The 27370-nt window shown below is 35.9% G+C and overlaps 1 protein-coding gene and 1 long non-coding RNA gene across 2 annotated transcripts; one reads left to right on the plus strand and one right to left on the minus strand.

Moving 5' to 3' along the window:
• The first annotated feature begins 8065 nt into the window (after nt 1–8065).
• LOC116028023 lies at nt 8066–9139 on the plus strand. The gene is made up of 2 exons (XR_004100046.1): nt 8066–8272; nt 8495–9139. It is a non-coding gene; the product is annotated as an uncharacterized LOC116028023 (long non-coding RNA).
• A 617-nt stretch (nt 9140–9756) lies between these two features.
• On the minus strand, nt 9757–16814 carry LOC116026974. The gene is made up of 4 exons (XM_031268398.1): nt 15822–16814; nt 15361–15493; nt 11622–15246; nt 9757–9871 (listed from the first exon to the last, which is right to left on the minus strand). Exons 1-4 carry the CDS (start codon nt 16812–16814, stop codon nt 9757–9759), a joined length of 4866 nt encoding a protein of 1621 aa, XP_031124258.1.
• Nucleotides 16815–27370: the final 10556 nt, after the last annotated feature.

The raw sequence follows: 27370 nt of genomic DNA on the forward strand, positions 1-27370 counted from the left end.
GTGTTGTGTGATTTCTTATTTCTATTTTGTTTCGGGAAAATAGTACTTTGAATCTCTTAATTGTAAATTTAGTATAGATCAGCTATTCATGCTATAGATTTTATCCTTCAGTTGGTACCAAGTAAATTATATTATTTCTTCAATTGTTATCAAAGTGATTAATTTGATTAAACGATTACATTAGGAAAATACTTGGTGGATTCTATTTTATACTCTTACTTTACTCGTCTCACATGTTCTTGATGTAGACACTTTTCTGTGGATCCACATGATTAAAATAATCAATTCTAGTTTGTCACCTCAGAAGTAGAATTTGGGAGTATGCATATTGGAACTCATTACATTATTATTATTTTCTTTTTGGGTAAATTCACTAGGTTTTTTTCTGTCCATTTAACGGTCTGAGTCTACCCACGCTCGCTCTGAGAGGCATAAATATTAGGGGATAAGGCCAAATTAGCTCTTAAACTTTACTCAAAAGTGTAATTTGGCATTTAACCTTCAAAAAGTACAATTAAACACGAACTTGTGTTATTTAAAAAAAAAAAACACGAACTTGTTATATTGGTGCATCTAAACTCAATAGCCGATTGTCTACCTAAAATAACCGGTCAATCAATTTATCCATAAATAGTATTTCACTTCTTCTCATAAGTAACTATTTAACCTTGAAATATTACATAATAATTTAAAAATATCACAATTACACTTCTTCTCATAAGTAATTGTTTAATCTTGAGATATTACATAATAATTTAAAAGTATCACATTTTTCTTATTCAAAAGTATTACACTTTTTCTTATAAATAATAAATAATTTATTGTTAATTAGTATTACATTTTTAGTATAAGTATTATATTTTTATCTTAACTTGAATCGTGGATCCACGTTAAACTCACCCCTACTTTAATTTCTTCGTATTATTGAGGTTGCACCAAGGATTGAAAAGAGGTTGTCTTTATGAGGTAAATGTTTTTCAGTATGAATTTGCATGGAGATTATTACTACTTTTAGCTTTTTGATTATTAGGTTATTTTCACATTTAACATTTAAGAATTTTTATTTTTTTTTATAGTTTTTTTCACATATGGTCATTCTAACTAATCTTTTTTAAAATAATAGGAGTGCATCACATCTAGTATTCAGAACCATGCGTTTCCCCTCCAAAACCATTAAGATTTTCAAATTAGTATTATTTTAATTTAAAAATATGAAGCATTAAAAATGTTTTAAAGGTACTATATAACAAAATTAATATTTGAAAATTAAATATAGAAGTTACATAAAAGTGATGAAATTAAAATAGAAATAATTCATTTTACGATGATGAAGGGCCAAAGATAGGGTCGAGAAGTTTGGGCTTAGTGTAGTTGATTCGTCGCCTTGCTTAAAGGTCATGACGGGAGGTGGCAATGTGAATATTCGAATCTCAATGGAAACATGTATGGGAAAAGGCCCAAGGATGATGCATGTAATGTCTAAATTGAATCCCTTGTGAGCACATGAAGACTATGGTTTGAAATATGTAAATTGTATGTTTTGGAGTCTACACAATAATTTGCCTTTAGGATTAGTCGGCAAAACTGGATCACCTAATTTAAAAAAAATAAAAATTAAAGAATTGTATCATGGACCAGAGTCCACAATAATATTATAGGGTTGTTATGCCGTGGACCCAGGTCCACCTTGCAAGGTGGACCTGGGTCTACATTCACATACACTATACTCTACATTCACATACACTATATTCCACATTCACACATTATAGGAATGTTTAGTAACTATATTACCATTGTTATGCATTCACACATTCAAAACTCTATATTCACAGGTCTTATACTCCACATTCACAACTTGAGAACTCCACATTCACACATTACAGGGCTACAAGTTACTAGAACTTCTTAACTCTATTACAAATTCACACATGCATAACTCTACATTCACAATTTCTATACTCCATATTCACAATTTGAAACCTCTACATTCACACATTTCTGGACAACTCTACATTCACACAATCATAAATCTACATTCACGATTTCTATACTCTACATTCACACTTTGAAACCTCTACATTCACACATTTTTGAACAACTCTATATTCAGCAATATGTTTACTAAAAAAAAAAAAGAGAGAGACAAAAACGACGTAGTTTTGGACCCAGGTCCACCTTGCAATGTGGACCTAGGTCCACAGCATAATTTGCCAATATTATATTAACTATAGACACATAATATTAATTTATTTAGAGATTATTTTTGGAGCAGGTCCATAATTTAAGGTGGATTCTGGTCTATGACAATTAGTTGCAATCGTTATACCCTGCACCACGGTGCACATAACAATGTGCACCACGTACGTAAACGACGTCGTTTCGATGTTAGTGGATGCGGACGTGAATGACTCAAGGGAATTCATTATCTATAATACACATAATCATTATCTAGAATAAACAGAATGTTTGCCTAGAATACACAGAATGTTTGCCCAGAATATACAGAATATTGACACAAAATACACAGATGTTAGTGGACGCGGACGCGAATGCGAATGACTCTAGTGAATTCATTATCTATAATACACATAATCATTATCTAGAATACACAAAACGTTTGCCTAGAATACACAGAATATTTGCCCAGAATATACAAAATATTGACACAAAATACACATAACTCATCCTCCTAACATTCGAATGCACAAACACATCACAACCTGTGTTAATAATATGAATACACAGAATACACAGAATATTGACACAGAATACACAGAACTCATCCTCCTAAACATTCGAATGCACAAACACATCACAACATGTGTTACTAACATGAATACACAGAACGGTTGTCTAGAATACACAGAACGGTTGCCTAGAATACACAGAATGATTGCCTGGAATACACAGAATATTAATATAAATACAGAAATCGGCCGAAACGGAAAACGTGATTTCCAAAAAAAACGGACGATTAGTTTACAATGCTCAAAACGACGTCGTTTACGTACGTGGTGCACGGTATAATTTGCCAATTAGTTGAATCACCATACACGAGTGGGGAAGGACGGATAAACGATAGTATAGCAACGGCAACGGCCATTGTCGTCAAGAGGAAACTAATGCAAATAATTGAACCAACTTGTGTTCAATCATTTGAGATGCTGCTTTGATTATATACTTGCATACTCCTAATAATAGTGTTGTGATGCAGGTTTGTTTGCGGGCCTTAGCTCTTTTAATGAATACGAAGAACATCAAGTAAAAGTAAAGAATAGAGATGTATAAAAATAGCAGAAAAAGTTTCTCATTCATCAACCACTTTCATTTGAACAAGAATACACACTATATATATATATATATATATATGATACAAAATAATCTTTATAATAAATTGTAAAAACCGTTTCAGCCGTTACAAGAATAAATCCTAATAATGTCCATTAATAATATATTTGTAACAGTTTGGACATTATTTTGTCATAATCATGCCTCGTTAAAAATTAAATTTGCTAGAAAAATCCTGTGGGAAAAACCTAGTCGAGACACAAGCATGCCCCTTGGACATTATTTTATCAAGTCTTTCATTTCGAATTCATCCTTTAAACACAAGCATGCCCTCTTGACATCCTTGCATGTCCCTATAATGTTTAAATAATCTACATAGATGGATATATATAATACAAAATTCATAAGATGATTTCTTAGTGAAGGTGCAAGGACTAATATCTTTATTCTCGTATCGTTGTTTTAATAGAAATTCACTCAATCGACAAAACCACATTCTTCCTGATTGTTTTAAGCTATATAATGATTTTTGTAATTTTACGGTGAACATATTTTAATTTATTTTTCCTTTACATAAAGGATTTTGGATGCCCTTGGGTACTTTCATATATATGTCAGCGTTTGGTGACCCATATAAATATCCGGTCATCACAAATCACAACATCCATTAACTGCATTTCTAGATTCATTTTTAATGTCAGTTTGATACTCCGTATTGGATAACGGAACGATGTGTCATCTAAAACAGGAGAGTAAGTTTGTTCAAAATCTATTCCGCGTCTTTGTGAGAACCCTTGAGCTACTAGTCTCGCTTTGTATCTGACCACCTCATTCTGTTCATTCCTCTTTCGTACAAATACTCATTTGGATCCTATTGGGATCACACCTTTAAGGCTAAGTACAAGAGGACTAAAAACTTTTCTCTTATTTAGTGACTTGAGCTCAACTTCAATTGCTTCTTTCTATTTCAACAAATCAGAGCGCTTCCAGCACTCTGCTATAGTTTTTGGTTCTTGATCAAGATTATCATAAGAAATGTTAAGAGCAATTGCACAGACGAATTGGTCGTCAACGACGGTCAGATTTCTATTGTAATTTTCTCTTGTTTCTACAAAGTTTATGGCAGTTTCTATATTTACATCAACCAAGTCTTTCTCATTTGCTAATATATCTTAGTGAAGGTGTCCCGTATTCCCAGTGTTAGATTTATTTGTAGCACGTGCATTTACATTGGATAATCCGTCTTCAGGACGATTATGGAGTGACTGTTTATTGTTTTTAGTTTTCCACGGATTTAAATCTTTTGTACCGACTGGTCTTCCACGCTTCTAGCACTGGACAGTGTCAATGTTGGTATTTGGTCATTTGGGGACAATTATTCTTGATGGAGTATTTTCTGCGGGAATATATGCACTTGTTACTCCTCTATAATCAGTAAACGCATCTGACAGATTATTTGCTAGTTTTGCAAATTTATTATTTTCTGAACTTCAAGTTCAGTTTGATTAATACGCGGGTCAAGATATTGAAGACCTTTTTCATCGCATGAAATTTCTTGGCATTTCTTCAAAGCTTGGCTTTTCTCTTCCCCTAATGCCGGGAAATGATCTTCATCAAGAATGCAGTCAGCAAATCGTGCAGTAAACTGATATGTTGTTATGAGCTATTTAATTGTGATACCCGATTTTTTCTTCCTTCCGACTTAACACTTTTCCTTCCATATTCTTTTAAATCCATTTGATCCCTTATATCCCCATTATTATTATTATTATTATTATGAGTATTATGTATACTACTTTGAGTATACAAAAAAAAAAAAAAATTATGTTGAGTATAAATATTTAAGTATTATAAGTAAATTATTATTTTAGATTTCAACTATTGAAAGTAACAAATGATTTTGGTATGTCCTTTGGTACATAATTGTATCACTTCTAAATTCTTATAATGGTAAATATTTATCAAGTATTTAATGGTAGTAAGATATATATTTTTTATTATGCACTAAATATATGTAGTTACATGATAGCGCGCGCACACACACACACACACACACACACACACACANCACACACACACACACACACACACACACACACATATATATATAGTAACTGGTATTTGCTTCATAAGGTCTGAGATAACCTCTAAAGCCAGATATGTGTTTTGAAAAAGTAATAAAGTTTAACAAGTCTTGAATCTTCTGTTCAAGTTCGTGTTTTTCAAAAAGTTGACCCACATATCCTTCAATCAGGTCAAGAGTAAAAGTTTCTTGCAAAGTTTTGAACTCTAATAAGTCTTTAAGTATTTTGTTTGAGATTTCAGGAGTAAAAGTTTTAGCTAATCCTTCTTTGATTAAGTTATAATTTGAGACTATTATGTTATATTCTGAGTATGTTTCAGAATTTTGATCCAAGTAAAAAGTGTGGATTTCATCAGAGTTTCTATGTATTTGTTCGGTTAAATCTTTATAACACTTTCATAAAATTATTCAAAGTGAATGAATTCAACTTGAAAAGCACAGCGTAAATTATAGAACGGTTAAAGTGCTATAAATAAATTCACGTAAATATGAAGAGATATCTCGCATGCAACATGATGGAATATCTTAAAATAACTCAAATAATAAGTATGCAAATTTTGGTTCACATGCATACGTGGGAACACACAAACCTAGATAAATAAATCAACACAGTATGAAATGAGTTAGTTGGTCAAATATGCAAATTAAATAAAGTGTTGTAAAGTAAATAGAGAAAGAGATTATTAGTGGTTTAGAGGTGGTGTAATCCTCTTAGTCCACTCTTCTCCTTTCACTCCAATGAGGGAATTCAGTATCTCGTTCACCCAGATACAAATAGTGAAACACCAGTGCTACCCAAGCACTTCCTGAGTCTCTCGCACAAAGCTACACTTAACTTCGAGCGCCTCGCACAAAGCTACGCTCCCCGAGCGTCTCGCACCCAGCTACGCTCCTACACCAACCAAGTGTCTCGCACAAAGCTACACTTAGTTCCCCAAAGTGTCTCGCACAAACCTTCACTCACTAAGGTTTTCACAAAGCTCCTTGTTACTCTCCCTTTTTCTACACTCAGTAGAGATGTTTTTACGAGAAATAAAGATATCTTTTCTAAGACTTAAATTTCTCTTGTGTATAGCTCAATATCAGCACTTCTAAAGTTTTTCTTTTGTAATTCTCGTTGTTCGATCGTGTTCACCGTAGTTAGAGCCGTAGAAAAATTCATGCTTGTCTTCAAGTCTTTTTAGACTTTTTATAACTTGAAAAGGTTATTTGCCGTTGTGAAAATTCAAATTTTGAATGTTCACTTGATCTAATAGCCATTGCCAACTTGATCTGCAACATTTAATGCCTCTGGTAATTTTTGAAAAATTACCTCTGCCAATTGCTCAAAAGTCTTCTAATTCGGCTTGACTGAATTTTGAAACTTGTAGCCTCCAATTTTTGACTTTGTTACCTTCAGAGCTTTATATTCTTGACTTTGTTGCAATCTTAGCTTGATTTGATTTTGGCAAGTTGATCTTCCAAAATATTTTCCTGATGATTCTTGCATGAGCTTTGATAATATCTTCATAATTCACCATCTTAATTTTTTATTTTGGTTTGGATCTTCATGTACTGGTCTTCAAAAATGGCGGTGTTCGAAATTTGGTTAAGTATTGTTACACTCCAACTTCATCCATAATGGCCTTCACGCGTGTAGAGAAGAAGTGTGGTGTTGTTACACTCCAACTTCATCCATAATGGCCTTCACGTGTGTAGAGAAGTGTGGTCCACGCATTGTTGACTTTGACTTTGGCATTGGTTAATATCATCAGAATAATATACTTGATCATACCTATGATTTGATAGAGAAGTGTGGTCCACGCATTTCAAATTAAGTATTTCCCACCTCTTTACTCTCTGATTTTAGCCTCAATTATAGGGTAACGACTTATTGTAGAGTTAGTACTCTCATTTTATTAAGGTGGCGTCTGAAGTGAGTCTGCTGGTGGTATGGGTGCCTGTACAAGTACAGTGTATGTATAATATTTTACACTACAAAAAAACGCGAAAATAATGACGGATTTAGCGACGAAATAGTGGTGGATTTAATTATTTTCAAAAAAATTGAAAGTTAGCGACAGAAAAAATTTGTCGTTAACTCCATAGCTAACTTTAGCGGTAAATTGCCGTGCAAAAAATAGAGACAAATTAGCGACGGATTTTTGACGGGCTAATTAAATATTTTTAATTGCTATGGATTAGCGATGGAAAAAATTATCCGTCGCTGAGGTTTAAAGCATCTATTATTTTCTTTAAAAAGTAGCGACGAATATTATCTTCTATCACTATATATAGCGACAAAAAATGGTATCCGTCGCTAAAACATCATCACCGGAATTTTTTTAATAGATTAGCGACGGAATTCGAATTCTGTCACTAGATCTAGCGACAGATTCTAATCCATCGCTAGATTACTATGGTCAATTTTTTTTGTTAGAATATAGCGACGGAATTTGAATCTGTCTCTAGATTAATATGGCCGGGAATTTTTAATAGAATTTAGCGACAGAATTTGTATCCGTCGCTAGATTCTAGCGACGGATTCAAATATCCATCGCTAGATTAATATGACCGAGAATTTTTTTAATAGAATTTAGTGACGAAATTTTAACTTGTCGCTAGAAAATATGTCCGGGAAATTTTTTTATAGAATATAGCGAACAATTTAGCCCTAAACATCGTAATCCTCATTGCCAAATGTCCTATATCTGCAGCAGCCTCTCATCTCTCTCCCTCTTTAATCGATTACTCTCTACCTAGCATCTCTCTCTCGGTAACCCGAAGCAACCAAACAATGAAGCTCTAGTGCCATGGAATCCGGCGAAGGCAGTGTCTGGTCTCGGCGAGCAGTGGCAGCGACGGACATCCTCTATTCCGACGACCTCTGTAGATCCAGCGTACTCCATCAACGGTCAACAGGTACTCCGAACTTGGATTTTCTTGATTTGGCTTTCTCATGCTATTCCTTGTCTTAATAGTATTGGAGAATTCCAAATGTCTAAGCTCTTATCCGGAACTTCAAGGAAGTCTAAGCTTTTTGCATTGCAGCACTATTTGTTTGTCTTTTTCTTTTTAAGTATTTTCCAGTATTTCCTCTAGAATGTTATGGCCTTATTTCCCATTCTTGATGTCTTGAAATAGGTCCTTCAGCTTGACATGTGTGGGCAAGGCTTGCTTGATCCTGTGTTCGGCAAAACCATAGCTCGATCTTCACATGGTTTGTCGAATTTGGGTATTCTATCACTAAGGGGTGCATGTCGTTTATCTGATAGTGCATTGACATCACTAGTAACTTCACCACCTTTACTGTAGTAAATAAATTTGGGATAGTGCTATCTTCTCACACACAGCTACATTGAAATTATCTCCAACTCACTAGGAGTACTTCTTAAGGAGCTCCACATCAATGAATGCCATAGCATAGATGCAATGTGTAATATCCCTGCATTGAAGAAGTTAAAATGTTTAGAAGTGTTATCAATTGCAGGAATTCAGACTCTATGTGACCAGTTTGTTCCTACATATTATGCGTGAGTTTAATTTGTGTCATCATGTGTGCTCAACAAGTAGCTAAAGAAGCCATGGTCAAGCCGATTGCAAATAATCCAAGGCACTTTTGGCAGTTATCATGAGCATACTTAAAAGCTGGAAGGAGTTGATAATAGTACTTCAAACCATGAAATATTGTTATTGTTATTCAATGCTATACTTTTGTTTTTGACGATGTAACATTACACAATGCTATACTTTTGTTATTGTTATTGAATTTGAATTTTTAATATAATATATTTTATAATTATATTATTGAACTATTATATTATAGATTTTTTTTTTAATTTTAAAAATTTAACGACAGACAAAAATTGTATTAAATTCGTAGCTAAATACCTAATAACAATAAAGAATGGCAACGAAATAGCGAAAAAATCTGTTGCTAAATTTATAGACGGGTATTTTCGTCGTTAAGCTGTAGTTAAATGGAATTCAATGTAAATACGGAGTAATAGAAACAAATTAGCGACGAAATTCCGTCACTAGAGTTAGCAACGGAATTTTTCGTCGTTATTCCCTTACAAATTTCGTCATCTAATCGTCGCCGAGAGGAAAATAGCGACGGACTGTTTTTGCTTAGCGACAGATATTTTCGTCACAAAAGTTAGCGACGGAGGAAAATTGTGTCGCTAAGTTCTAGCGACGGATTTTTGCTATTTAGCCACGAAACCGATCCGTCGCTATTTATACGTTTTTTTTTGTGTAGTGTTATATGTTACAACCCTGCTTCTACCATTATAAATACATGCATATTTATTGCCTGTTTACAAACACAAATCTTAGACAGACATTGAGAGCTTTGCAAATTTCTGTTATCAGTTTCTCCCAAAAAAACAAAAGCAGCTGCTGTTTTAATTTCTTCTTGCTATTCCCAGCATGTCTGGCCATTTATAGTTGGTATGCAGCTTCATCCTCAGTGGACAACTAAGGCAATCAGGCTGCGTTGTGTCCGTAATTATGTAGTAACTGAAATCAAGAGAGAAATAGTTATTAGAAGTCAAGAGTGTGTCTTCCATGATCAGCAGGTTTGTTAGTTCCTATGTTAGCAATCTTACACCCTTAAGGTGTATAGATTCTGGCTCTAGACTCTCTGCTGCTAACTTGGTGCTTACTGTGCCTACTAATGATGCGTTGGTTACTTCTATTAAAGAAATTTACTCTAAAAAACAGGCACTAATTTATCTTATCTTTAATCTACAGAATGTGTTCTCTACTGTGCTCTGGATTGTACTGTTATTTGCCTCTATGTTAAGTATATTCAGTTATGTGTGTAATACTAAATAGACATGTATAGATAGCAGTTAAGGAAATGAAATACCAAATATTCATTTCATGTGCAAACTTCTAAAGAAAGTCAAAAAATAAATTAGCATTTGTTACTTACTTTTTAAAGCAGATTCAAAAATTTGGTGGCAAGACTTTTCCAAATCACTACTTGCTTTGGTGACCTCTGTGTGATCAACTGCAGGCACTGAAAATGCTCAAGAAGAACAAGTATCATTAAAAAATTTAATTTCAACAACATAGAAAAAGAAATTTAGCTATTTATAAAGGTTCCCAAATTAATAACTTACTGAAATGGAAGGTTATTGGATAATCCTGAAGTCATTTTTGTGACTTCCATTTAAAATCTATTATTCAAAAGGCTTAGATTACAAATTAGGTGAAGTATGAATACAGTTTGATAAGTGATGAGATCAGAATTTAATTTTCTTTTTAAAATTTCAGAACATGATTCATTTATTTATTATTATTTTTTGTAATAATACTGTTTGGGGAATGCATCATTTGGGATTCTATTATGCAAAGTTGGCAAATGAAATACATAAAAAAAACCATTTATATATTAAATGATTTTAATTTATATATGTATAAATATTTAAAAAAACAATTATGAGTATAAATATATTTGAATGCTTATTATACTTTTGAAATTTCATTTATAATAAATTCAATTTGCATAGAAAGTACTATATATTTATTAATATTATAATAAAAATATTAAGAGTTGATGGTAAGGTTTTCCTATACACCAAATCTTTTTTTGAGCTTATTACCGAAATGGTCCCTCGACTATTGCGAAATTACCAATTTGGTCCTCGACAATTTTTCATGCCCAATTAAGTCCCTTGACTTTGAAAATTTTAACCAATTTGGTCCTCCGTTTATTTTTCCGTAAAACATCCGTCAAATCAGAACCAAATTGGTAATTTTGCTATAGTCAAGGGACCAAATTGTTAATTTTTCTATAGTCAAGGGACCAAATTGGTAATTATTTTTTCACTGAAATGGTCCCTTGACTATAGAAAACTTACCAATTTAGTCCCTTGACTATAGCAAAATTATTAATTTGGTCCCCATTTTAACGGATGTTTAACGGCAAAATAAACGGAGGACCAAATTGGTTAAAATTTTCAAAGTCGAGGGACTTAATTGGGCATGAAAAATTGTCGAGAACCAAATTAGTAATTTCGCAATAGTCGAGGGACCATTTCGGTAATAAACTCTTTTTTTTTAGTAGAATAGGAGTGGCACAATATCCAATACACACAATATTACTACTTTTAGCAAACATACAACCCTACTACCAGGCATTAAATGTTGATGGTAAGGTTTGACTCTCACACATTAATGTTTGATAGTGACTAATCATTTCTCTTTCATTTTTTTTTTTTGATAAAAGAAGAGGGGGATACCCATAAAATACAAAAAATACGCTATATCACCCGCCCTACTGACGGGGATTTTCATAAGAAAACTAGCACCACACTGATCTTCATGCAAGATGTCTCTCAAGTCCAAGGGAGCATCCACTATTTCCAAAAGAGTGCTCTGTTTGGTAAGCGCTTGACATGCTAAGGCATCGGCTACTCTATTTTGCTCTCTGTAAACGTGACAGAACTCTACCATCGTGAAAGCTCTCCTCATCTCAATGCATCGGCGCAAAATATTTTTGGAAACCCCCAGGCAAGGCCTTTTTCCTTGCAACTGTTCGATTGTAGTCAAAGAATCACACTCGACAATGAGGTTATGAACCCCCATGCGAGCAGCCAAACTAAGCCCTTGGAACACACCCCAACCCTCTGCCTCTCCAATTGAACAGCTGCCAATATTATACATGAAGCCGCCTCTCCACGTTCCCGTAGTATCACGTAGAACACCGCCGCAGCTCGAGCTACCATCAGCCGTGGAGACACTCCCGTCGACGTTCATTTTCATCCAGTCCGATTCGGGCATCTTCCAAGCGATGAGGGTTTCCACAACTCGTTGCTCCAAACCACCAGTGCTCCTCGTTACTGCAAACGCGTTAAGAACCTCCTCCTCCTGCCGCCGAATCCATTGAATCTTCTGGTCAAAAGTGATGCTGCGACCATTAAAGACGGTGTCATTTCCCCACTTCCAAATCCACCAAAACCTGATCGCGAACCTAGCAGGCCAATTGACACCAAATCCCGAACGCTGGTCCCCTTCTAGATTAGTCAGCAACCAACGAGTCCAATCCAAATTTTGGAGTTTGGAATGAACCCGGCTACTACAAGCCGCTGTATCCCAGATTCCTCTAGACTCACTGCAGTATCGGAATAAATGATCGCATGTCTCCTCAACCCCTGCACAGCAAACACACCAATCATTAGTAGTGAGATGACGTCTACGACGTTCAGCATTAGTTAAGATTTTCCCATGCAAAAGCAACCAAATAAAAAAACAAATCTTGTTGGGAACTTTGAGCTCCCATATCCTTTTCCAATTGGACAGGTTAACTTCCTGATCAGAATCCGAAATTACGGCATAGGCAGAACGCACTGAAAATCTGCCATCATCTTCCAGCGCCCAGGCGCAGCTGTCGGATTCGCAGTCCTCATCAACGAGCATGATACTTGCCATCCTCTTCATAATATCCATAGGAAGAATATCCTGCACACGTTCCCACATCCACCCACGTCCCTCTTCCCAATACTCAGCCACATTCGCATAAAGCTCAGGCAAGCTTAAAGGAGCCGTGATGAACTGAGAGAGCGGCTTGCGACTAATCCATTTATCCAGCCAAAACCGCGTACTCCGTCCATTCCTAACCAGTCTTACCATACCATCGTCGATAATGGGGAAAGCTTCCAAAATTCCTTTCCACGCATGCGATGTATTTCCGGTAATGTGACACTCCGCCAACCTGTCACTACCAGTCTTATATTTCGTCAGCAAGGTTTGTGCCCACAAACTCTCCTTCTCGTGGATGAGATGCCACCCAAGCTTGGCCATGCATGCCCGATTCATATCTTGTAACCTTCGAATACCGAGACCTCCTGCAACTTTCTCCTTCGTAACCGTATCCCAACTTACAAGATTAATCTTTCTAGTAGTGTCTTGGCCCTGATTGCCCCAGATAAACTGTCTGGTTTTCTTCTCTATCTCCATACACACCCCTTTCGGTAAGACCGTCGTTTGCATGGTGTAAGTAGGAATAGCATTTAGAACCGCTTTGGCTAGAGTGACCCTACCCACCATTGATAACATTTTCGTTTTCCATCCCTCGAGCCTCCCAGTGACCCGATCTAGAAGAACATTAAAGCTTTGGCAAGTAACCCGACCATGAATGGACGGAACACCAAGATACCTGCCTAAATTATCAGTTTTCATAACTTCAAGACGTGTTGCGATGTCCTCTGCGGCGCGAGGGTCCGTATTTCGTGAGAAGAAAACCTGGGACTTATCATAGCTGATCTTCTGCCCGGAGGCCGCACAAAACTGCTCCAGACATAGGCGAATATGTTCCACTTGGTCAACCGTAGCTTCCGTAAAGAGGACCATATCGTCCGCAAAACAAAGATGGGATATAATGGGACCGTTGGAGTCCATTCGAACACCTTTCCAATCGCCAAAACTCACTTTATGAGAAATCATTTGACTAAGTTTATCCATGCAGCGAACAAAAATTGCTGGACACATCGCATCCCCCTGCCTTATTCCTCTTTGCGGTCTGAAAGACTGTAACCGTTCGCCATTCCAAATAATGGACATGCAGGGAGTTCGAATGCAATGCATAATCAACCGGGTCCATTGGTCGCTAAAACTAGTGTCCCTAAGAACCATTTCGATAAAGTCCCAAGATAGCCTGTCATACGCTTTTTCCAAATCCAGCTTTATTGCCATGTACCCAGTTTTACCTTTCTTTGTGCGCATGGTGTGCATAATCTCCTGATAAACAAGAATATTGTCGGAAATCTGCTTACCCGGCACAAAAGAACTCTGAAAAGGTCTGACCAATTTGGGAAGCACTGCTTTTAGCCGATTAGTAATAGTCTTGGTAACAAGTTTACACGTTACATTACAAAGACTAATAGGTCGGAATTGCTTTATAGTCTCCGGCGAATTGACCTTTGGAATGAGAACCAAGAGGTTATCATTCACCCCAACCGGAAGAGCACCCGTGTTATAAGCATCTTTGACAAGATTGTAGAGAGTGTTACCGACAACCCCCCACATACGTTGATAGAAAGCCGCATGGAACCCATCGGGCCCGGGGGCCTTAAACGGTGCCATGCTCGTAAGAGCATTGTGAACTTCTACCATAGAAACCTCTTTATTAAACTCCCTCCACTCTTCCGGCATCAAACGTGGGTAGGAGCCATCTAAAAGGTGATAAGGGTACGCATTCCCCTCCGTAGTGAACAAATGCACATAGAAGTTACGAACATGGTCTTTAAGATTATTACCCTCCATGATCCCTTCCCCGGTACCATCGCGCAAGCTCACGATTGAATTTCGTGAATTCCGGATAAGAGTTGCAGCATGATAATATGCAGTGTTCCGATCTCCCGAAACAATCCACTCCTCCCTGGAACGTTGGGACCAAAGAAGCTCCTCCTGGTAAAGGACCTCATGATATTTCTCCGTCAACTTCTTTTCAAGTTTCAAAAGACCAGCGTTAAATCCAGATGCAAGACGACGTTGCACCCCCTTCAATCGTGCTAACAAGGACCTCTTCCGACGAAGAATATTGCCGAAAACATCTCTGTTCCAGCGATCCAAAGTAGCTGTCAAACTGGCGATGTTGTCTTGGAGTGAACCAGTTCTCCGCCTACTTTCAATGACTCCAGAAAAACCTTTGTCTGTCAACCATGCCGCTTGAAACTTAAAAGAGAATCTGACCCGGATCGGAACCACATCTGCCCTCCGAATCAAAATCGGTGCGTGGTCAGACGAAATTCTCGGAAGATGAACGACACTCACGTTGGGAAAACGTTGGCGCCATTCCACGTTACACAGAACCCTATCCAAACGAGCACCCTTCACAGTCCCTGAAGAGTTCCCTCTAATCCAAGTCAGACTCGGTCCACTAAACCCTAAATCAATAAGGCCTTCATCGTTAATCCATGTCACAAACTCCGAGCTTCATCGCACAGTCGACGAGCTATAATTCGAAGTCTCCTCTTGGCAAGCAACCGCATTGAAGTCACCCGCTACCATCCACGGCCCTACGAACCCCAACTTTGAAAGAGAAAGCTCCACCCAAAGCCTCCTACGTAAATGGTTCGACGGACTACCATAAACAACCGTATAAAACCACGGCTCCTGTCCTGCTTCCGTTACCTGCAGCAAAACAAATTGAGGGTGAGTAAACTCCACCGAGACATGAACAGAATTATTCCAAAAGACCCATATACCGCCACTAAAGCCAACAGCTTCTACCCGTACCTAGTCCGAGAAACCCAGTTTCGTGCAGATGACGTTAGCTTGAGAACCCGAGACTTTCGGTTCCACGAGACCCAAGAGGACAGGCTTATGGGTTTGAATAAGATTCTTAAGGACACGAAGGAAATCATGACCACCCGCGCCTTGACAATTCCAGGTAATGTAATTCATAAACAAACACAGAAAAAGACGAAACACAAAACACGGAAAAACAAACAACTCAAACGCCAACGGGAGGGCCACCCGGCCCTGCCTCCGCCAACGAAACCGCATGATGCTCCTCTATTTCCATCACAACATCCCCCTCATCATCGTGTTGCGAAGGGGGGTCACCATGGTGCTCCGGGATTAACGTCATAGAGTCCACTGGAATTTCCTTTGGAGTTCTCTCGGCGGAAACTCTGGTCGAACTAACAACCTTCCCTCCCTGTTCACCCCGAATGACAACATGTTCATCCTCCTCAGCCGCTCGACGGACCCTCGAACTCGATGGTTTGCTATTTGTAATAGTCTCCTTCGCGGCTGGTTGCGTAATTCCCCCACTCGAGTTATCATTCGCTATTTGCTTTTCGCTCACTATGACATTAGCCCTCCTTGGCCGTCCTCTGTGTTCAGCCTGTGATGGAATTGGGGTTCCCGAATGTTCATCAGAACCAGTAGCAGCAGCCGGTCGATGCTCCTCCTCGGCTCGATCAGCTGTGTCATTGTCATTCTCCAGGGGAGAAAACCGTGAACCACCAGCACTCAAACCTCCGTCATTACTCCCGAGTTGTCTTGGTAACCCTCCCTGTGCAACTTGTCGACCTTGCCCCATCTGTTTCCCATTCTGTCTCCTCTCCTTTCTTTGGGCTATCATCCAAGGACCATAGGGTCTAGCAGTAAATCCTCCGACCCCCATTGTTGGCGGAGCACGTGCTGACTGTTGACTCCTCTCAGCCTGCCCCTGTTCGGTTCCCTCATGAGCAGCCTCTTCTGGATCCTTTTGTGGTGCCGTCGGGCAGCAGTCTTGCCTATGCCCGTAAAGTCCGCAAGAAAAGCAGACCAAGTGCATCCCCTCATAAGCCACCGGCCAAACCTTTTCCTCCAGGGTGAAACGAGATATGAGCGGCTGTGTTATGTCCACTTCCATACATACCCTTGCAAATTTTCCCCTGGACACCAAACTAGTAGTATGATCAACGCGAATTATCTTTCCCAGCTTATTACCGATTTTCCTCATGCTTAGCAGGTTAAAATACTCCACCGGGAGATTAGGAAAACGAGCTCACACCAACACCCTATCATTCGTGTCAGTAGTCGGATCGAAATTGGGGATCCATTCTTTCACGATCAGGTAATGATCGAGGACGCCCTCAAACTTTGCAAATTCAAGATCGTCGAGAATCCCAAATTTTACGAGGAAATAGTCGTTCTCGAGCGCGATCAGATCCATACGTCCCTTAGGTCTCCAAAGCGATGTTAACCGCCGAAGAAGATACGCATACCCCACCTTTCTACCCATGACCTTGATAATCAGAGATTGCCTCCAGGGTTCCCGGATCTTCTCTTTCTCACGGGCAGATAGTCTAATCGTGGGACAAGTTGGATCATCATCCACGGAGTCGTTATCGATCTCATCATCCGGTTCTGCGACATCGTCATTACCACTGTCTGTGATAAGGAATGGAGCAGTGCCCGTACCACTTCCTACCACAGTATCAAGATACGATCAGGATAGCCTCGTCGCATTCTCGGCCTGATGATTCGCCTGGTTAGGACTGGGGACTTCCATGGATGCATCGGCCCCAGCAGCAGGAGCCGCCTCTGCTACAGTCTCTTCCGTTGAAGGCGTATCTGCCCCCATACCAACCTGATCTGATTCCGTACCCCCTCCCTCCACCACTGCATCATGCACATTATCGTTTTCAAACTCCATCGGCAAGTCGTTCTGAGGCGTCTCCGCCACCATACTGACCTACCCCGGATCCGGGACCCCTTCCGCCATCGCTTCACCTTGCGTATCAGAGATCTCCAAATCCATTGGAGTAGAACTCGATCCGTCCCCTTTGGATTTCTTCGTACTGCGTTCAAGCAGATCTTGTTCCTCAGAGAACCGTTGAGTTGAGAGCATTTTCACATTTTTCTCCATTCCTCCAACAATTATAACTCTTTTGCTTCTCTATCTATCATTTCTCTTTCATGTTGCTATCTATATATTTCTATATATTATATAGGGCCTTTGTTTTGATTTGCGTGGCCATGTACTAGTAAATAAGTGGGGCCCTATAAAAGTATAAATAAACTGTGAATTGAAGAAAAATTGCAAAGAAAAATACAAAAAACTTAATTTTGGGTCAATATAAATACAAATACATATACTAACTATTAGCCCAGGGCTGGACTAGGAGCCCCCAAAATTTTGGGGCCCTGTGCTGTTGCACATCTTGCACGCCCTAAAATTCGGCCCTGTTAATTAATATATACATGGCATTTCAGCAAAAATATGTGCATTCTATATTCATTGTGAATGTAAAGTTTTGACAACACATTTAAGAATTGGCACAAAAATGAAGAAATTGAAGGAGTCAACAATCATACATGGAAAAAGAAAGGTGTATGTCAAAGATAAAGGTAAAATTGCATGCATACTTGCTGTTATACATTTATACCCTATCAAATACTGACTTAGTATGTCGTTTCTGGAAAATTATTGCATGGACCATGGTCCACACAGCTGTGTGGACCAAAAATAAAAAAGTACATTATTTTTGTACTGTAGGTACATTATTTGATAGTATATATTAAATAATGTACCTTCAGTACAAAAATAATGTACCCTAAAATAATATACCTACAGTACAAAAATAATGTACCTTCAGTACAAAAATAATGTACTTTTTATTTTTGGTCTACACAGCTCTGTGGACCATGATTCATGCAATAATGATTGGTCATTTCTTATGATGTGTTTCTAATTTGCTTTAGGTGTGTGAAATGTGAAGCCCTTTTTTTTAACTGGAAAAGTAAAGTGAATAGCAAAACAGAAATGGAATTCAAAGAAAAGCCAAATAATCAAAAAACTTTAATATAGTTTGCAATCTGTATACATTATATTATTAGTATTTGAAAATACTTTGTTTTCTCTAAAACAGTATTAGCAGTGTAGTTTTAGAACTCTATAGTTTAGGACTTAGGGTTCAATTCTAAATGAGTACTTATGAAGTGTTAATAATTACCTTATACTTGAGCAGTCGTTGCAGAACTTAATCAGTTAAAAAAAAAAAAACATCACTCTTTTGTCATCATTTGCCTCTAATTGTAGATTGCTAGTAATTGGATCTAAAAGTGTGGTAATGAGAGAAATAATAACTGTTTGCTTAAGTTGATTGCAAATTACAGAATAAACAATACATATGCACATAGTTTAATTGAAACAAATATTCAAATGGAGTTACAAGTAAAAAAAATGGCACAAAACAATTTAATATGAAATGTTTAAATATAATCCATTAGCCTAAATTAGATTACATCACCATAAATCACAGTAGACAATCTTGGACTCGGATGATTTTGGATTTTAACTTAATTACTAACTACAGGTTACTAACAAGTTGGAATATCACTTAAAAACTCACATCAAATCCAGACAAACTTATTCCAAATCCATCAAAACCTGAAATTTGTCACTAGATAATACATATGAAGAAATACAAATCCATCACCCTGTATAGTTGTATCAGTTAAAAAGACATTATCATGGCTACATGACATCCAATTAAAAAAAATGTGATACCTGTAAGTTTGTAGTTCTTTGCTTTGTTCTCTAAGTAGATCCTCTTTTGCCCAAGCCTGCTGAAGTAAGGCTGTGTTTTCTGGAAAATAAGTCATTTTTCAGAAAACAGTTTCATTCTTTGTGTTTGGTTGCATTCTGGAAAACTGTCTTTGTGTGTTTGGTTCATTTTCCACAACCACTCCCTTCAACATATGGTTCGGAAGCAACCCATCGGCCTTCAGTAGTTTTGGTCATTAGTTGTTTTGAATCAAATCGTTTGGATTGATTATGTTGATGTTGCTTTCCAGTTTCGCTAAATGGTTGAGCTTCACGAGAGCTTGAAGTCTGGTTAGCTTATCGTCATGACAAGCAGGTGGATGATAAGGCTGAATGTCTCGGGAGGTAGGAGCTGGTTGAGGTGCAAGAGCCAAGTAGTCGAACTGAGGCATCTGAGATCTATTGGCATCTCCTCCGCAATCGTCTCGGTCTCTCCTCTCTTCCCCCTTTTTGGAATCATCACAATTTGATGCTGGGGCCTTGGTCATCCCAAGAATAATCTCTTTGACATCGGTGATTTCCCATAGAGTCTGCATCCCAACTTGCTCTTTGAGCCTAAATTGGATGTGTTTCATGGAGTGTTGTTCCCTCTAGATCTTTTCTTGGCCTCAATGAAGATTGACCATTCCTTCGAGAAAAGTTTCCATTGAGTGTACCATATCGACAATCATCGTCTCAGTATTATCGAGTGATTTAATCACAGCTTTTTCAAATGCCTGATTACGAAACGACGATCTAGTTTAACTCGTGTGAGGGATCTAAGTCTCAACTAAGTTTTTGGTAGCATGAGCTTCTTAAACAACAAAAGCCTTCGTTTCATTAATCGCCCTTTTTGTGCGTCGAATTGCCTTCCTCATCTCCTTGAAATGATGTCTATTGTCTTCGGCCATAGACTAAAGAATGGCTAGAATTGATGAAGTATCGCCCATTAGCCTTGGAGTTTGAGGTGGCATCCTCACTTGTTCAGCACTAAACGACTCGAAGTTGTCTTGGTTCACACCAGGTGGCGCATCCTTGTTTTCACCACTAACTAAGCTCGGACTTAGCTCAAAGATGAATCCAACCTCAGAAGGCGAATGAACTTGTGCTGATGGAGTAGTGGTTGGCTCGCCCTCAATTCTCGGTACAGCTTCCTCTCAAGGTGAGAATGAATGTTGGTAGCCTGACACTACCAGAGACAAGTCCCTTCGTGGAATCTCAACATCTCAGAATGATGAGGGACTGCTCGGTATGCCAACGATTTCAACCTATCTTCTCGGTACTATAGAAAAATAAGAATCCACAACAACTAGATCGATTAAAGATTTTTTGTCACTCTCAAAACAATCTTAAAAGTTATGCGTTTAAGACGTTCGTCCAGAAGACGAGAAAACTCAGTAAATCTATAGGTACACCAAATAATCACAATACTGAGAAGCGGAACAAGAACAACCAGATATGAATATCTTTGGGAAATAGCTAGAATTTGGTTAACTTATAAATTTCTATAAACATTAATATATATGTGGGAAAAATTTATGAAAAATATTATAGTTATCGACAACACAATTGTCTTCAAAATTGCTCATATTATATGACAATCTAGATCCAGAGCTGGGCGTCAGAGCGCCCTGATTAATTAATGTATAGAAGGAGAAATTAAGGCTTATATATATAGCTCAACTGGCTGATAAATGTATTCTCTTTATAACATGTATACCACTAAAATTTTAACCATGAAGATTACAAATGAGTGTTTGTACAAAAGAGAAATAAGAATGATGAGGTGGTGAGATATAAAGCGAGTTTTTGTAGCGCAAGGATTCACGCAGAGACCCAGAATTGATCTTAATCAAATATGCTCTCCCATAATAGACGGCATTAAGTTTCGCTACATAATTAGCCTAATAATAAATCTAGATATGCAGTTGATAAACGTCATGACCGCATAATTATGGGTCATTAGACGCTAATGTTTATTTGGAAAAATCCTAATGGATTTGTAATTCTCGGAATGAGAAAAGAAATGGAAATCGCAGCATGCTTGTTGTTGAATTACGAAAGTTTTACTTAACTTGAAACGATAAGCAATTAACTGAGTAATTTTACCTGAAATAGGAATACGTAAAAATGAATATATATCATTATGTGCTAATTAAAGAGTTTCTATTGAAGTTATTTATTTATTATCTCAGTCTCATACGGCTTTCGTCGGACCTCTTCATTGGATGAAAATGTGTAAGGAAAACCACTGCAAGGGGTCAAGGAGATGACCAAAGCATGAAAAGACCAAAAATACCCCTGTTTTGGATGGTCATTTGACGAAAATTTTAACGGTGGACTAAAAGTGGTAAGGACTAAATAAGACTGGCCGCATTGTGGCAAAAATTAATCAAGTGGACTAAATTTGGCAATGCCCCAATAACAGTAGGACCAAAAATGGAAATGACTCTTTTTAAAACATGTAAACTTTGAATATTGTTATCTTTAGGGAGAGTGACATTTACTTGAATCAATCCAGCCGGAAGATTGGACCTAAATAATCCTGAGATTGGGTCTTAAAGACTAATAATTGTACTCTTTTGCAACACATGAATGCATACATATCATGTACTATTTTCCTCACTAGGTTTTTCTAGTGTGATTTTTAACGAGACATGAATATGATATAGTAATGTCAATAGGAAAGTTGCAAATAAATACTTAAATAGAGAAACCCAAAAATGCTTAAGATTATGATTTGAAGGTTATTTATGGTTGTGCTCTTTTTCCATTTACTAAGTTTTTTTCCCTAGGGTTTTCTTAAGTTTAATGAGGCAACCGAAACAACGCATGCATTACCAATATATCGTGTACTCTTTTCTCAACTAAGTTTTTCCCATAGGGTTTTTCTAGCGAGTTTTTAATGAGGCATGATTATGGTAAGATAATGTCCAAGGGAGAGTATTATAAATATTATTAAAGTGTGGACATTATGAATAAATTGTATAACAGTTGTAACTAGGTGCACCTAACGTTATAACTAGGTGCACCTAGGTGCATGAATGTTAACAAGGTAAATTACTTGCATTTGTAAGTTAAAATAGGTGCACAAGTGCAAGTAAAATGTACTACAGATGCAAGTAAATTGTACACTGAGCATCAATACTAAGTGCACCTAATGTCCTAATGTTATAACTACGTGCAACTAATGTTATAACTAGGTGCACTTAGGTTGCACCTAGATGCATGAATGTTAACAAGGTAAATTACTTGCACTTGTAAATGAAAATAGGTGCAGAAGTGCAAGTAAAATGTATGCTGAGTTTTTAATACTAAATGCACTTAATGTTATAACTAGTTGCACCTAACATTATAAGTGGGTGCACCTAGGTTCATGAATGTTAACAAGGTAAATTATTTGCACTTTGTAAGTGAAAATAGGTGCACTTATAAGTGAAAAATATGTGCACTTGTAAGTGAAACTAGGTGCACCTTTAAGTGAAACTATGTGCACTTGTAACACAATTACTTGCACCAAAGTTCAAGTTATTTACAAAAATGTCACCGCGTCGTGTTTTTTAAATTACTTATGATTCGTTGATCTGGACACGTGGACGGTTGCGAAGCGTTCTCAATTCTTTCCTAGGCGATAGTTCGCACCTGAGCGCGCCCCTATATATATACTAGTTTTATACGCGCATTGCGCGAATGGGTTAATGCCCAATGTTTATATTTAAATAAATATTTGAAAGTATATCAATGCAATATTATATAGGAGAAGTTTATACATGGGTAATTGAATGTCGAATTGTTTTTATTTAAATATCTAACTCAAAGTATATGAATCCAAGATAATATAGAAAATTCATTATAATTATTACTAAAATAAATGTTTGCAACCTTGTAAAACCGATAGTCTAAATATTTGGTCTAAAAATAATAGTCTAAATAAATACTACTTTTAATTTGAATTTTTATAAGTGTTCTTAATTCTCTTTTGAGTAACATTGTCATTGTCTTCATCTTTACTATTTGTTCTCTTCCTTTTTGTTGGTAGTGTGTTATTTGCAATTCGGTTATTGTTGGTAGCATAGATGATAACGTCATGCAATAAGATTATGATATAGGAGCTATGGACTTTCCTTTAGGTGTTCTGCTTGGGGTTCATATGGTTCAACCATTATTGTTGAATTAGTTATATTGTGGATAAAGAAATACCTAGTTTAAAAAAAAACATTAAATAAATTAATAAAAATTTGAAATTTTAAAATATTATGTATTCCAAAGATATTAAAAGGTAGTTTCTCGCTTCAATTTGCTGGGTAATGGGTTATTTGAGTACTTTCATTGTCAACAAATTTCCCAAGTAGTTAATATGATTGGTTTCAAACTATATTTTTAAAATTTTTTTCATGGTACGTATTAAAGAAATACATATGTATCATTTTTTGGTGTAACTACTAATTTATTTAATTCAATAAGAGTAAAATAGAGTGATTCCGCTTCAATTTGTTGGGTTATTTGAGTACTCTCTTTGTCAACCAATCCGATCTCCAAGTAGTTAATATAATTAGCTTCAAATTATTTTAATTTTTTTTCATAGTATTAATCAAATACTTGGTAAATAAATATATAACATTATTTTGTACTATAACTTTGATATTTAATTACAAAATATTGTAAAAATAAGATAATGGACAATGTAATGAATATCAATTGATAAATTTGAATGTAAAGAATCTTTGCATGAGAGAAAATAAAGACAATATAACTAATGAAATTATTTCTCTTATTGAATTTAATTTTTTGATAATGAATAATTTTTTCAAATAAAGGTGTTGTAGAAACATAATTCTAAATTAAAGAAATACATATGTATCATTTTTTGTTGTAACTACTAATTTATTTAATTTAATAAGAGTAAAATAGAGTGAGAAACTTATTAATTATGTAAAATTTGATTGAGATGAGGTTCGAACATAAGACCTTTCTTATAGAAATTAATGGGTAAGTTAAAAGTTAACGGAATATTAACGGAGAAAGAGAATATTTAACGGAAAACTTAATGGATAATCATAAAAGTAAGGTTAAATTAGGTAATCTCTATTAATAATATTAATCTGAATTATACCATCTATTTGATTAAATAATTCATCTGAACCATTCATTTGATTAAATAATTTGACCGCCATTTTTTCTACCCATTTTAGGTCTAACTCTCTTTGGCTCTTATTAGTATAGTAGATATATAGTGTCAAATAGGCTACTAAACTTTACATAATATGTAATTGAACCATCGAACAAAAAAAAAATACAATTAGACCAACAAAAACTTAAAAATTGTGCAAATAGCATTTTTTACAGGTTACTTCCAAGTTTTCATTAAATATGATGTCATAATTTCAAATTATATATAAAATATTATTTTAATATTTATTTTTAAAAATTAAAAAGAAAAAATTATTTTAATTATTATTTTTAAATTTTAAAAGAAATGTATGAACTGGGCATTATTTGTATGAAACAACGAAGGTGTAAAACACGGGACAAAACCTAGTACCAGCTTCATTTGCGTTTCCCTCCATTATTCTAACAGATCCCATAGCATCATCCTGCTCAGGGAGGGGATGTGTGGAATTCAAGTATAGTTATGGAATCTGACTTGATTTCTCCATGTTGGCTAGGAAGTTAATGATGGTTGCAACATTAGACATATAAGATTTTGTTTAAAAGAAATTAAAAGAAAATTTTTTTTTTATTTAAAATTTTGTTTTTTTTCTTTAAATTTTTTTTAAAAAATAATTAAAATAATTTTTATATATAATTTGAAATTATGGCATCATATTCAATGAAAACTTTAAAGTAACCTGTAAAAAATGTTATTTACACAAGTTTTGAGTTTTTGATGGTCTAATTGCACATTGTTTTGTTCGATGGTTTAATTGCACAATATGTAAAAGTCCAGTGACCTATTTGACACTTTTTTCCTATATATATATATATATATATATATATATATATATATATAAACACAACATGAATACACACAGTCTACGACGTGTATACACACAACCTAAAGTGTGTGCACCTAACCCAACATGACTTACATGAGTGCACACAATTTAGTTTATGTACATTCATAAAGTAGATTGTGTACATTCACATTGTTTCACAGTCTCATGGGAAGATATTGTCTCATATGAAGTCAACTATTTATATATAAACTGATTAACTTGATTTAGTTCTAAGTGGTTAACTAATTGATGATCGAATGATCTTTTTATACATATGTATTGTTTTATATTTTAAATATTTAACATATTATTTATTAATTTACAAGTATTTATTAAACTTTTAATTACTTGTTACATTTTTAAATGTTACTATATTATATAACAATGATATGCCAAGGACCTTGTGGTCCAGTGGCATCAAACCCTTTCCTTTATACGGGAGGTGGTGAGTTCAAGCCTCAGTGGAGGCAATATTGACTCTTGTGCTTCAATAGGTTGAGAAAGTAGTTATAACATTGTAATAGCAATATTGACTCTTGTGCTTCAATAGGTTGAGAAAGTAGTTATAACATTGTAATAGAGTTAGTAGTATTCAAAAAATATATATATAACAATGATATATTCTATATTAGAAAAAATTTTCTGGAAAAGTTTAAACGAAGTATGTAAATTAATTTTATTTTGAGTGTAAGTGTGTAACACAAAACATAATAATTAATTTTCTCAATAGAGTTATTCACATCAAACTTATTCTTCTTTTTTTTAACATCTTCAAACTTATTCCTTGTAGAGTATTCTAATCAAATACATTCTTTGAAAACATTTTCTATGGATTTAATTGAAGGAAAAGTACCAAACCACCTCTTACTTCTAAATTGCCTGATTGCATATGTTAATAAAGATAAACCATGTCAGCAATTGTTATACCATAGACTCTGGTCTAAAATTATGTATCTAAAATTAACATATTAACATATTATATGCCTTCAACTAATAAATTATATGACTGTAAATAAATCAAAAGCACATAATATGTAAACTACTAGCACATAATCATAATTAAAAGCACATAATATGTTGTTACGTGTCCACTATTAACATATTATGTGTCTTCAATTTATTTAAAAGCACATAATATGTGAATTGTAAGCAAATAACATGTTAATTAGAAATAGGGTGTAAACGAGCCGAGCTGAGCTCGGTAATTTTCGAGCTGCTCTAGTTCGGCTCGAACTCAGGCTTGAATTCGAATTCGATTATATATATATGGCTCGCGAGTCGCTCAACGAGTCACGAGCCTAAGACATTAGAGCTCAAGCTCAACTTGATTATTAAACGAACTGCTCGAGCTTGGTTCGAGCTCGAATTTGACCAAGCTCGAGTCGAGCCGCTCGGCTCATTTACACCCCTAATTAGAAACACATAATCTGAATGTCATTTTGAACTACAATGCAAAGTGAATCTTGGTTCATGGTATAATTTACCACATGTCAGTGCCTAAAAATTTTTTTTTTAAAAATTCAATTATTGTGGCACTGTCCCAACTCCTAGTAATATTTCAATAGCCATACCACAAGTCCATAAACATTTAATACCAAATTACCCAACAGGTTTTATGGAATTCACCCTTGCAGGGATAATGCAAAGAAAGAGAGATGAAACTCAATCCCAAAATACTACTAGCAAATGAACTCCAAGGGAATGGAATTGGGTTTGCTTTAGTGTAAAGTTTATGGTAGCTAGAAAATTATTACAGGTATAGCATCCAAAAATTCAGACCAGATGACCACAAAAGGATTATGCTTCAGTCTACAAACATGGTTCATAGACTAAATGTGCAAAATCCATTTGCGAATCATTGTTAACAAGTCAGCATCTAGAGCCAAACCAACACTTAAAAGCTCCTAGTCACAATAATGTTTGGTTGGCAAACACAGACCCACAAAAGGAAGAAAACTTAATCTTACATGCAACCCAACAACACATTTCTGG

This window comes from Ipomoea triloba, chromosome 8 (genome assembly GCF_003576645.1).
Source record: "Ipomoea triloba cultivar NCNSP0323 chromosome 8, ASM357664v1".
In the NCBI taxonomy this organism is placed as follows: Eukaryota; Viridiplantae; Streptophyta; class Magnoliopsida; order Solanales; family Convolvulaceae; genus Ipomoea; species Ipomoea triloba.